General features: G+C 45.9%; 2 protein-coding genes across 2 annotated transcripts; both read right to left on the reverse strand.

Annotated features, from left to right (window-relative positions):
* Positions 1 to 307: 307 nt before the first annotated feature.
* LOC131262500 (sphingosine-1-phosphate phosphatase 1-like) lies at positions 308 to 3,177 on the reverse strand. The gene is made up of 4 exons (XM_058264515.1): positions 2,500 to 3,177; positions 2,063 to 2,313; positions 1,812 to 1,984; positions 308 to 1,743 (listed from the first exon to the last, which is right to left on the reverse strand). Exons 1-4 carry the CDS (start codon positions 2,903 to 2,905, stop codon positions 1,326 to 1,328), a joined length of 1,248 nt encoding a protein of 415 aa, XP_058120498.1. The 5' UTR covers positions 2,906 to 3,177; the 3' UTR covers positions 308 to 1,325.
* A 327-nt stretch (positions 3,178 to 3,504) lies between these two features.
* Positions 3,505 to 5,624, reverse strand: LOC131267150 (CCR4-NOT transcription complex subunit 10). The gene is made up of 3 exons (XM_058269930.1): positions 5,497 to 5,624; positions 3,966 to 5,435; positions 3,505 to 3,896 (listed from the first exon to the last, which is right to left on the reverse strand). The coding sequence occupies exons 1-3, from the start codon at positions 5,583 to 5,585 to the stop codon at positions 3,536 to 3,538; spliced, it is 1,920 nt and encodes a 639-aa protein (XP_058125913.1). The 5' UTR covers positions 5,586 to 5,624; the 3' UTR covers positions 3,505 to 3,535.
* Positions 5,625 to 11,932: the final 6,308 nt, after the last annotated feature.

Raw genomic sequence — 11,932 nt, forward strand, 5'->3', positions numbered from 1 at the left:
GAGAACGACGAGCAGCTTATTAAATTTATCTCACGCACATCCAATATTTACCATGTAAAGGCTGAACTGACTTCCATGATGTTATTATAGTAACCCACCCACCGCTTGTAACGAATTATTTGTTTTATTTCTTTCATTCTAACAATTCACTTTAATTACCAACTGATGGAGGGAATAGTATTGACAAAATTTTATTTAATTCTTCTATTTCCTGAATGCTGATGCAAATCACCTGCGGTGGCACCGCCATGTCCAATGGTCAATGCTGGAAGCTTCTATTCTTACCGCCTTTCATCTGTAATCCTGCTAACTGGATTATCGTACTACAAAAGGCATCTTGAACCTATCTTTATATCAAATCTGCAAATGAAAGAAAGGGTGTGTGATATTTCTTCCAACGCTCTTCCATATGATCGTCGTAAACATTAGTTGCAAGTGATGCTTTTTTTCGGCGCCTACTTTTCCCTTCAGTTCGCCCTACGTTCTCACTTAAAGCAGCACTGCACGTGCTCCACATATCTTCCCATCAAGTTAGACTAGAATACTCTGCTTCCGGACGGCACCTGGCCGTCCCTCCCGGGGAAGGCTAGTGGGCGCATGATGAGAATCCGATGCGTTGGCGGATTATTTGTTCGAAAAAACCTCTATTGGCAGTATGGGATGATGTACGTTCCGATGTACGTGTTTCGTTTAAGCTCTATGTATCAATTTGACTGTTGTCGCGTACACTGTGGTTCATTTTGAATAAAAACCTCCCTATGTCTTCCACCATATAGGTCGTGTACCAATCGGAAGCTCTAGGAGACGTATGATAAATTGATTTTACCTAATCGTTTAGGCTACAGCTATTACCCAATAGTACTATCAAGCACTAAGATCAGTAAGCTTTGCCGAGCGTTACAAAATTGTGATAGAGATTTTGAGATTTTTAGCATGTGTCTTGCAAAAATGGTTAACTACAACTCTAAAACATTTTCCATGGCCAGCTATCCGGGTCCCGGATAAAGATTCGTAAGTGTAGAACTACTGGTTTAGAAAGGGAGTTTTTTGCTTGTGGGAACTTCTATAGGTATCCTATTGTTTGGAGATTAAGAGTGTAAGGTAGTGGAGAAATTGTGCATTTAAAAACATTCGACAACGATACGCGTCCTGTGGATACCGTCACTCGTCGGAAGAGATGTGAATAATGAACGATGCTTTCCTACAAACTAAATTGCTTGGTAGTTCACGCGGAATTGTGTGGATGGAATGTGCACGCGTTGTCACGCTGGTTGTGATGATGGCTACGTTTCTCGGGTCGATGGTCACTGTGCGGGGAAGTGGTGTTAGATTTCCGTGTAGAAATCCGGTCGACCAATGTTCAACAGTTTGAAGACACTGGGCAGCAGATACTGCGTGTTAAAGCCGATCACACCGTAGGTAAACAGTTTGTACGATAACTCGACGATGATTTTGTTCTTGTTCTCGAGCGTATTCTCCGACTGGCGCAGTTCGTTCTTATCCCGCCCAAGCAAGAAGCATACGAAAGCGTACGAAATGGATTTGGCGAAGGCACGTGACGCTACGATGCAGCACAGCCCGAGCACGGTACGGAGCAGCAGCAGTCCAAGCATGCTGTACGAAGGCCAGATAACTTCGTACGGCGGAGGTTGCGACGGCTGTTGGAATTCTCCCAGATGATAGTGTAACCAGGCACCGATCTCGATACCGGCACAAACGCTAACCGTGAGTGCTGTGTCACCTCTGAAAAAAAGGGAAGACCGGATTAGTGGCCCTTTTCGTCGATTGATCAATCTGCAGACAACACGTACCTTGTTGGAGTCCATTTGCCCGAATCCGGATAGAAAACGATAAGGAATATCGAAATAGCCAGTACATAGATTGGCGACCAGCGTGCCGTAACGATAACGAGATCTAATTTATCAACGATTGGGATCAGAGGAATCATCAATAGGATGACCAACACAAGTCCCGCAATGATATCCTAAAAAATGAAGAAAAATATTTTAAAGTTAAATAGTTTTTTTTTTTGTATCTAGGAGAAAATTGTCCCGTATCTTACCAACACGCTGTGCATGCCCAGGTAGACTCGGCTAACACAAATCACAGCACACCAAACGCACGCTATGGCCAACCCAACGGGCAGTGAGTAAATATACCGATCGTACGTATAGATCAGCACCGAAAACGGTATCGCTACCGAAACCATTGCGTGTGTCGATGGCATACCGTACTCCATGCCCCATTTTTTCTGCAATCTGGCCGCAGGGTAGGATGGACGGGGCCACCGAATTACATCCTTAAGGCTTTGCCCTGCAAATACAGGTGTGGTGCATATGTAGAAGATTCGTTATCGATGGAAGATATGAAAGAAAAAAAATTAGAAAAGAAGAAGAAGAAGATATGAAAAAAAAAAACCCAACCACGTGCCCCCCCTCCCTCCTCTTATTTTCTCCCAAGTGAGCCGATCCCATCGCAAACTGGTTATCTCCTGCGTACCTACGTACATAATCGACGACCAAACCATAACGACCCGTCGCCCGACCGCACTATCGATGTTCCAAAACCAGAACGGGATGAACGTGGCGTAGAATATCTCATCCCCCAACTCGGTGCCGACAATGAACAGCACGTACCAGAAGTAATTCGTCACACGATAAGCATTATCGTCGCCATCGATCTTCTTGTTGGTGCTGTTGGAGGTTGCATGATTCACGGCGGAACCGTTGGATAATAAGCCACCCTTGCCGCCGGTTCCATTGTGTACGACCGCCCCGTTCACCGGTTTTCCGTTCGCCAGCGGGTTCTTTTCCTTCCCGGCGTTACGCTCGTACACGATGCCGAAGTATTCCTGTACCTTCACAACCAACTCGGGGCTTTTCAGGTACTCCAGTAGTGGATGCATGATGATGAGTATGATGTTTTTCGTTGTAGGAATTGGGTTGGTTATCTAGACACCCCGCACTATTGCCGTTCTTCGCTGCACGAGAGATGATCAAACCACACAACACTGGGGAGGTCTACCTCCGTTTATCACAAACGCTCTTGTTTCGTTTGTCGATAATCGAATCCTTAAAGAACACCACCGACGACGACGGAATGTTCCATACGGGTTATTTTCTAATCATTTTTAGGCGAGAAAAGCGACACAACAACACTGCAGATGCGATGCGTACGAGTGGTATGTACAATGTGCGAAATGGTTTCCCGTGGTTCACAGTGGCATTGTTGTGGAATGCAGAAATGTCAAATCGTTTGACAGGGAACAATTTGAAACGTTATCGGTGAATTCAAGTTTTCGGTTGCTCACCTTTGCACAATGTTTTCTGTATTGTAGCTATCCTGATGCTTCTATGGCATGATTTATCATCTACAATAAAAAAAGGTTGCAACCATAACTGCTTTAGGTTCTTTCGACCCTCTTTTATTACGAATTTTGTGTGCATTTGGGAACGGGTTTACACTTGGTAAACTTACTCAACTTTAACACAAAAAAAACAGTTGTTTTCATATTATTACAGACGATTTATTGAATTTAAATCAAATGGGGTGTATCGTAGCGTATTAATAATTGCACCTTGTCATAGTTTCCCAGCAGCAGCTCCTGGTATACTTTCAACATTTTCAAATGTGGCACCACCAATGGATGGTTGCAGGTGTTCATGGCTACCTTTGCCTGCTCGTAGTCGCCCATCAGAAACAGTACCACCGCCCGGTTGTAATGCATCACGGACTGGGCCGCGTCGGCCGAGTTGATGTTCCAGTGCGCCGATGCACGCATCCCGAAGTCATCGCCCGTCAGGTCGCTGATAAACTTTGGCTCCAGGTACGTTATGGCTTCCAGGGGACGATTCATCATAATTAGTGCTTCCGCAGCGTACATGTGCGATAGCAAACTGATGAAGAAAGGTGAGAAAAATGTGTAATCCAACTCGTTGAATCTACTGTTCGAAACAGAAACTTACAGGTAAGACTCTGGCAGATCCTTCACCGTGAGCATTTGTTTGGCGTATTTGAATGCCAGTGTGTACTCGCCCAGCGTATTGAGAACGTAGCTGTATGCGGCAAGCACGGCACACTTGAGCTTGTTGAACGATGCCATCTTCATCGGCAACGACGGATTGCAAGGTACTCCTTCGTATACCTTATCCCACGCCACAGTTCGATCGCTGTTTTCCGTTTGACGGATAAGTTCCGGCTCGTGAAACTCCAGCAGCGTGACCGCATTGCGCAAACATAGCGCACCAAACTCGAGCGTTGTCGCCGGAATGGCCAACGATTGATCACCATCAACGACCGGTGTTTTCGGTGTGGGATTAAGAATATACTTCCGGTGTACCCCACTGCCAACGGCGCCGTGCGAAATGTTTTTACTCTGACTTTGCTTCTCCTGACGGTGAACCATGATGCAGCATTCAGCCAACCGGAGCCACAGTCGGGGATTGTTGTGGTACGAGTTAAGTACGATGAGTAAACACTCGAACGCTTCCTTCGGGCGTTGTAGGTGCAACAGTGCCAAACCGTGGTTGTAAAGTATTTCCGGCCGTTTCGTAGCTCCGACGCAATACAGCGGAGATCCTTCAACCTTCTCGGTGGATGAGTCCTCCGTTGCGGATTTGTCGAAAAGCAGCGCTTGCTGGAAGAATCTCGCCGCAAGTGCGTAATGTTTCACGGAAAAATGAATCACGCCCATATTATTGGCCAGAATGGTGTTCTGATCTTCACCATGTTTGCTCACACAGACCGGGTCATTGGTGAACTGTTTGGAAAGTTCCTTCGCAGCCATCTGATAGTCATTGCCGAGGAAATACTGATGACCCTTCAGTATGGAGTACTCTGATGTATCTTCCAGCGGAATTGACATATTTTTCTTGCCATTCAGCAAGTTCGACCGGATCAGTATCAGTCGAAACTCCTTGCGGAACTCTTCAAACTGCAGCTCGGAAATATCCTTCCGGCTTTCGTTATCGATCAGCGGTTCGTCTTCATCCGAATCGCTCAGAATCGCGTACACCTGAATGCCCAACCGATTCTGCAACATTCCCAGCAGCCGGTTCGCCTTCTTCGGTTGGTTGGTGTCCAGCAGCAAGTGTACGGTAAAAATTCCAGCCCGTCGCAGCAAATAATCATCCAACCGATCAAAGTGTGCCATCACTGCCAGCATTATCTTTAGCGCTCCCAACGGTTGCTTGAAGTGGTACAACACGATCGCTTGGTTCACATACGCCGCGCAAGCCTCGCGGTCTTTCACGTCCACCGTACGAATCTCACCAACCAATCCAGTCAGCTGCATCATGGCCGTACGGAACTGATCGTAACGTCGCAGGTCACTGTTGTAAAACTCCACAACCGCCTTATTGTGCAGCACTTTCGGGTTGTTTTCTTGCGTTTTGAGCAATTTTTGCAACGTTTGCAGACAGGCATGGTAGTCGGCTCTGAAACCCGAAAGCGAAGGTGCCGATTAGGGACACGTAGACGATGGCCGTGGAAACTTACTTTTGAAACTCGATGAACGATTGATGCTCCAGATCGCGCTCTGCCTCAGATAGTGATGATTTCTTATTGCTCGAATTGCCGTCCGCCATGGCGAAAGTAGGATTATTCTGTAGAGGATTCTATTTTGTGTTAACAACAAAACAGACGTGAAATTATTCACAACAAATACAATGGTTCTGAAATTAAAAGGTTGATTTCTGGCAAAACGTCAAATTTATATCAGCAGAAACCTGCATGATATACGAACCTTGGCAGCCGGTCAAGGTTCATAGAAGAAAACCTTGTTTTTATTTTTCTGACATCCAGAGAGCGCTTTTAGTACTAATTGTTCAAATGAATCGTTATGAAAATAGTTTCACGTTTCATCAAAATTGTTACAACAGTTGTTAACAGGTTCCTGCCGGGTTTTAACCGAAGAAAATACCTTAAACATTGTAAATTAAATTTATTCACTACTTAAGTCAAAATTTATTTTGGAACAAAAGTCAAAGGATTGCTACGAATTAGATATTGTTGATTATAAAACCTTGCGGCATTTACTTCTTCAAACAAAATGTAGAATTTTGGTAATATTTAAATGAAATATGTTACTCGTGATGCTAAGAATAGTTATCTCCAAGCATTTCATTGCACGCACCTCCACTTGATTAAGCAGAGATCGGCTGGGCAGCAATTAAATGTAACCTTGAATTAAGTTCAACTCAGGCAATATACCATTAGAGGTTCGGCCACTAGGCAACGATGTTCATAAAGCCGCGAAAGATGATGCCGAAGAGGTGGTTCGAGTTCGAGTGCTGGTACAATGAGAAAATAATCAGCCACGCTAGATACGCCGGAACTGGTCCAATAAACTACTCCACGCATCTCGCGTGGGCTCGATGATATTTTCTACCCTCTCTCTCTCTCTATCTCCTTGGGTTCCCTTTGTGGGCTTTCCGATCACGTTCTTTTTTCATTCCTCTTCAAAATTAAGATACTCTTTCAAACGCTGGCAAAGCTCACGGTATCAGCGATGACCGCCGCATCGGCAGTGATCTTTCTCGCGGGTCGACCGCAAGTCCGCGGAATAAACTAGGCAAGCAAGGCAGGAGCCGTGCCGGGGCGAAACCCAGTTCGTACCATCCGGTCGAGGGAGTCAGGCACATGGTAAAAACACGCTGCGATGCTGGTCGAGCCCGTCGAACAGACGAAGCTCAATTCATGCTACCACGCGCAAAGACTGCGATGGGCGATGGAGTCATAAAAATGTTCGGTAGTACGGCCTACGAAAAGAAAAGAAAAAAGGAGAAAAACATGCTAAAGGAAAACAACAAACTGTTGGCACTGGGTGGGATGGAAATAAACCACGGAGCGCTGATGATCATGCCTGATGGTCCTCGCATAATCCTCTCGCGGAACAGCTATGCCAAAGGGAACGGAAGCAAGCACACGCTCAACACTCTTTGGCCACCTTGCGTTTTGCGCGGTTGGATGTTTTATGCTCCCGTTTTTTTTTTTTTTTGGTTTTATGATTTGTCTTTAACTTCTCCAACATGTACTGTTCGCCTATTCGCGCAAGTTGTAGTTCCCAACCACCAACAAAGAACTCCACAAATCGCTGAGGTGTGCGTTGCTTTTTGGGCGGCGGTTTTATTACTCGAGGCTCGGAATGGTTGTCCCGAATCAAACAGCACACGGCAGATGTTCCCTAATCTTTCTATCTGCTCTTCTATCTTTTCCCTGTTTATGCCAGTGTGTTTTATGTGGTCTAGACTGGAACCATACTCGAAATACTCGAAACAACTAACCTCCGGAACTCGCTCACGGGCCTGTGGGAGATATGTGGGATATGTTGTTTCCAACTGCTTACCAATCTCCAAATGAAAGCCTTTTGTTGCCGAAAACCACCCCTTCAGTTACAAAAGAGAGGCGACAATTATTTACATTGCCCCAGATCGCAGCCCTTGCCTTCCTATTTGCATGGCGAAGTGATTCGTTGGCCAAGGAACTCCTTTGTCATGCTCGCCTTTGCCTTCCCTCGTAGGCTCGCAGGTCTTTCTTCGAGTGTACTCTTTAATTTTTCCACCGCCGGAAAAAAACAGGGGTTTGACCTAGGCCCGATTGGAACAAGTGATTCTCCAACCCCGTTTTCCACTTCCGACGTTTCTAATGCCTTTTGTTGTACGGTGTTTGCCTTTCCTTTTCAAACGATCGTTGGTTTCTCGTTTGTCTGCTGTTGGGGAGTTGTTCCTTTTTTGCTCGCGCTCGCGCAGGAATCGTTTTTCGCTCCATTTCACCCGGCCTGGCTCGTGACGCCATTCGGCGGATCAGATTCGAGCGGATTCTGAGACGTTCAACGCCAGCTCGGGGTGGTCCCTTTAACAGCTCCTCAGCACCAGCGTGACTCGCCGGCGATCTCCCGGTGGCGACGGAGTGACGCCTTCCATACGTTTGTTCTACAAAGATAGGTCAATCGGTCACTCGGTTTCTTTGCCAATCGGGAAGACTGATGCTTTGGTTTTGGTTTTTATTTTTGCCCAGAAGATAGTGACTCGTGGTTGGTTAGTCCCCACATCATGTTGAGAGGTGGCATTCTCTTCCCGACTCTTCTTTGGGTGGTAACCTCATAAATCTACACTTCTGGCTATCTAACCGGACTTTCTCCTCGGCGGGGAAGGATCATCAACGCTGTCGGTGTTGGGCTCGTATCAGCCTCGATTAATAGACACCGATCGGAGCTACTTTAAAAGCTGGACATGGGCAGCCACCATCATCAATAGCTGTCAAACCATCATTTCGGAGGGATTGGCTTTTTTATTTTCTTTGTCTCAACCTTCACTGTTGACCTTTGTTGATTTTATCACCGACCTAAGATCGCCTCGTTCCTCCTCGGCTTCCTCCAGAAGGAGACACATCAAGGCGCTATGCAAAGAAGTTGTGTACGCGCTGTGCCGCGGTCATTGGCTTCTTGACCCGAACGGGAATACCCGTATTGGGGTGGAGGTGAATCGGAGGAATCTGTCTCAACCCCCTAGCCGACCACAATTTACCCCGCGTCGGTCCAGGGACTGAAGAGGGAGAGAGAATCAAACGCTACATAAAAATAGATAAAAGATTGATTGGTCTAATTGAATTACGTTGCTATCCCTGCGCTCCTTGCACCCCATCCCTCACCAGCAAGGTGGCCGCCAACTAAAAGAGAGAGAGAGAGACAACATACAAATGTTTCCGACGAGGTGGAAATATATTAGGACCAATTCGAATCGGATAGGGAAATGGGATGCGAACGTGTCGATTTGTAACGCCCGGGGTCACTTTTATGCACGTGTCCGAGCTTTATTTCTCCATCAGTCAGTCACATTCCGAACTCGGGCCGAGGTCGACACCCAAGGCCCCCTTTCCCCCCCCCCTCCCCCCCCCCCCCACCGCCCCCTGTATGCTTGCCGCATAATTCTGCCAATTGAGCGAGACCACGGAAAGCGGCCGCCATTTGTGTGTGAATATATTATAAAAAAAACATTCTACGCGAAAGATTCCAACGGTCTTTGGAGTTTTGCCTTTTTCTTTTATTTTCCATTCTGTCGAAAGAACCGACGATCCACTTCTGGCCCTTCTGGATGCTGTGGGAAGCCGATACGGCAATAGTCGGCCACATGTACTACAACAACTTTCCGCACAAAGATAGACACTCTCCTCCGGCCGGGCGTGAACACGGTACGGGATCACACGAAACATTCCTGCAAGATGCTTCACATGTGTGTTTACGATGCCTCCAGAAGGCCGGGGTCGAAGCCGTGTGCTATGCGGCCTGCTTGCCTGCGCGCTTTGGCGGAGGAATTTATGGCCAATTGATTGATTTTTTCGTCGTTCTCTCGAGCGCGGCAGTAAAGTGGCTTGTACCCGGGTTTTCCTTACGGAAGCGCAAGTGTTGCCCGCGATACTGTGTGACTGTCTGTGTGTGGGTTCCTCCGTGACCTCGTGTTTCCGACTGCCTTCCGAGTGAGGAATTATACAATGTGCCATGATTCACACCAATCGTGAAGCATGCCGAGCCGCGATGCTTCCACGCTTCCCATCCGAAGCCAGCGGAGAAATGAGACATGATGGTAGCATTTAGCAACATGATGTAACATTGTGAATAATCAATCAATTGGTGTTCCCGGATACACCCGATAACACTCGGTAGGTGCTTTTCCCACTTTTCCTCCTTAAAATTTTCTTACGCTCAAACCCCCTTCTAAGAAGAGGTGAAAAAGATTTTCCGAAGCTAATTGCAGCAACGTGCCTCAAGCGTAGCCTTTTTCTGCTCCTTTTCAACTTGATCCTGCCTGGGAGATTAGCCTTGCGAGGTTACTTCGAGTGGGCTCTTCCGTCGCTAATCCTTGACCCCGTTAGTACTTTACTGCATCCGAGCGGGGAGGGGAGGATGGGTCGTGGTACTGGCAGGAAAGGAACTTCGGTTCCGTCGTGCAGGAAGCCAGTAATGGTGGCTGAAAACCGGAGGGAAACAATCTTCTCCATTGTAGATGAGTGCGTGATAACATTCATAATTAACGAAGCTAATCTGCTTGTGCACGGTGGAAGAACTTTAGCGGAATAATGGAGAAATAAGAGTATGCTGTTAACTTTCGGGGTCAATGAGGGATTCTATGGAGCTTGCAGAGTTTTTTTTTGCGGGGGGGGCGAAATAAAGAATTTCAGATTTTTATATTTATTACAAACCATGAGATGACGTGTTCCATGACCAGAAAACTCGAAAATTATTTATTCAAGAACTTGCAAAATATATTTAATATCTCAAAAACAGGCTAATTCATTCATTATGTTATCACCTCTTTTGTTAGAAAATTTCTCCTGAAAATGTCTTAATCATGCTGCGTGAGTAACTATTCTAAACAATATAACAAATTAATCAAATCACATCACTCATAATATAGTTACATGACGTAATGTGAATGTATTTTCAATGTATGTTTGTTCTATCATTAAAAAAATGATAAATATTAAAATTGTCTAAGGAGCATATTGAAGAAGTGAGACATTTGAATAATTAATTGAAACCCCATCGGAATGTTGTCATTTATGACTCGTTTATATTTGATACAAATCTTATGGATTTCAACGTAAATTTCTGTGTTTGTTTTTTTTAAATTTTCTTCTATATCTTGTTAAGCACAATAAAAGAATAAAAAACTAATCGGTCATTGGTGGACCGAGAGGCGCAACAAATAAATTTATTCCCTGGCACCAATTAATGCTGTCGCCATTCTGCCATATGCTGGCTTTTCACCTACCCTCGGCTTTTCCTCATCGCTCCCTCTCAAAGGCCGCCTGTTATCCAATTTACCATTCCTCCGGAGGCAGGGAGCAGAGAGGACATTCTGCACCAGAAATGCTGGTCGAACGTTGCTTTATACACGCATTTTCGCTTTACAATGGAATTCATTCGATTATTCAATTCTTTTCGGAGATGCGCGACGGTGGAAGGAACGAAAAGTGGCCGATGTAGATAGGAACGACAAACGGACGCTGTAAGGCAGCCATTTGCGATAGAAAAGCTGCCATGATGGGGATCTCCCGCCCAATAAAAAGGGTATTACAAAATTCTATGCGGCGGGTGAAAGGAAGAAAGTATTAACCGAGGGAACGGGCAATCTTCGCTGAAGTGGCCATTTTTTATCAATTATTGGGTGGCTTTATTGTTTGGCATATGGGAGAAGTATTCGCTTGTTACCGGGGACGATGCGCTCCGCCGATTATGTGCCAGTGGAAGGTGGCATGTGTTTTTTCTTTTCTCATTCCTTGCGAATATGTTGGAATCTGCACAAAGCACGTATTGAGTTGACGATTTCACAAGACTATTTTCCTCTTTTTCAGTTTGCTTTACTTTGCCCCATCGTGCTGATACAAAAACCGTTCAATGGCTGGGATTAATCGAGCAAGTAATTGATTGATGCGAGCTGCCTGTCTATCTTCGTCAGTTGCGTCCGTGCTGGTAATGGTGGCGTTTTTTTTTCCGCGGCCACACACTGCCACAAGCCGGCAAGTGGAGTACATTACTCACAAGCTCAGCGGCAACAGTTGTTAAAGACATCATGCTGCCGGGGGAGCGAAGGGGTACGAAATCAAGATGAAAGCCGATACTGAACCGCGGAGGGTTGCGAGTGACAAATACCAGAACCGCCCAGTCGAAATGTCGCTGCGATCCTCGAGCACTTTCTCTTTCGCTACCCCTCATTTCTCGGGAAGAAAAGCAAATAAATATATATCCATGGATCACAAACACACACCCTCGACGGGAACCATCCAGCGGAAAATAAGCCCGATCACCATGGTTGACCCGCTCGGCAGCGATAGAATTCCAATCTACCGAAAACTCAACTCCACTAATTTTTCGATCGTCAGCAATTATCTCCATTTAGGGAAGCGTCCATTATCCGGATCCGCGGGATAAGAT

This window comes from Anopheles coustani, chromosome 2 (genome assembly GCF_943734705.1).
Source record: "Anopheles coustani chromosome 2, idAnoCousDA_361_x.2, whole genome shotgun sequence".
In the NCBI taxonomy this organism is placed as follows: domain Eukaryota; kingdom Metazoa; phylum Arthropoda; class Insecta; order Diptera; family Culicidae; genus Anopheles; species Anopheles coustani.

What these genes read in the sequence shown, in the direction of transcription:
- LOC131262500 (XM_058264515.1), bottom strand. Translation starts at nt 2,905, where the DNA reads ATGCATCCACTACTGGAGTACCTGAAAAGCCCCGAGTTGGTTGTGAAG. An exon ending in GTCGTCGATTATGTACGTAG is followed by an intron (nt 2,314 to 2,499) that starts GTACGCAGGAGA and finishes CTGTATTTGCAG; the next exon opens with GGCAAAGCCTTAAGGATGTA. An exon ending in GGCAAATGGACTCCAACAAG is followed by an intron (nt 1,744 to 1,811) that starts GTACGTGTTGTC and finishes CCTTTTTTTCAG; the next exon opens with AGGTGACACAGCACTCACGG.
- LOC131267150 (XM_058269930.1), bottom strand. Translation starts at nt 5,585, where the DNA reads ATGGCGGACGGCAATTCGAGCAATAAGAAATCATCACTATCTGAGGCA. An exon ending in TCGTTCATCGAGTTTCAAAA is followed by an intron (nt 5,436 to 5,496) that starts GTAAGTTTCCAC and finishes TTCGGGTTTCAG; the next exon opens with AGCCGACTACCATGCCTGTC. An exon ending in GATCTGCCAGAGTCTTACCT is followed by an intron (nt 3,897 to 3,965) that starts GTAAGTTTCTGT and finishes TTTCTTCATCAG; the next exon opens with TTTGCTATCGCACATGTACG.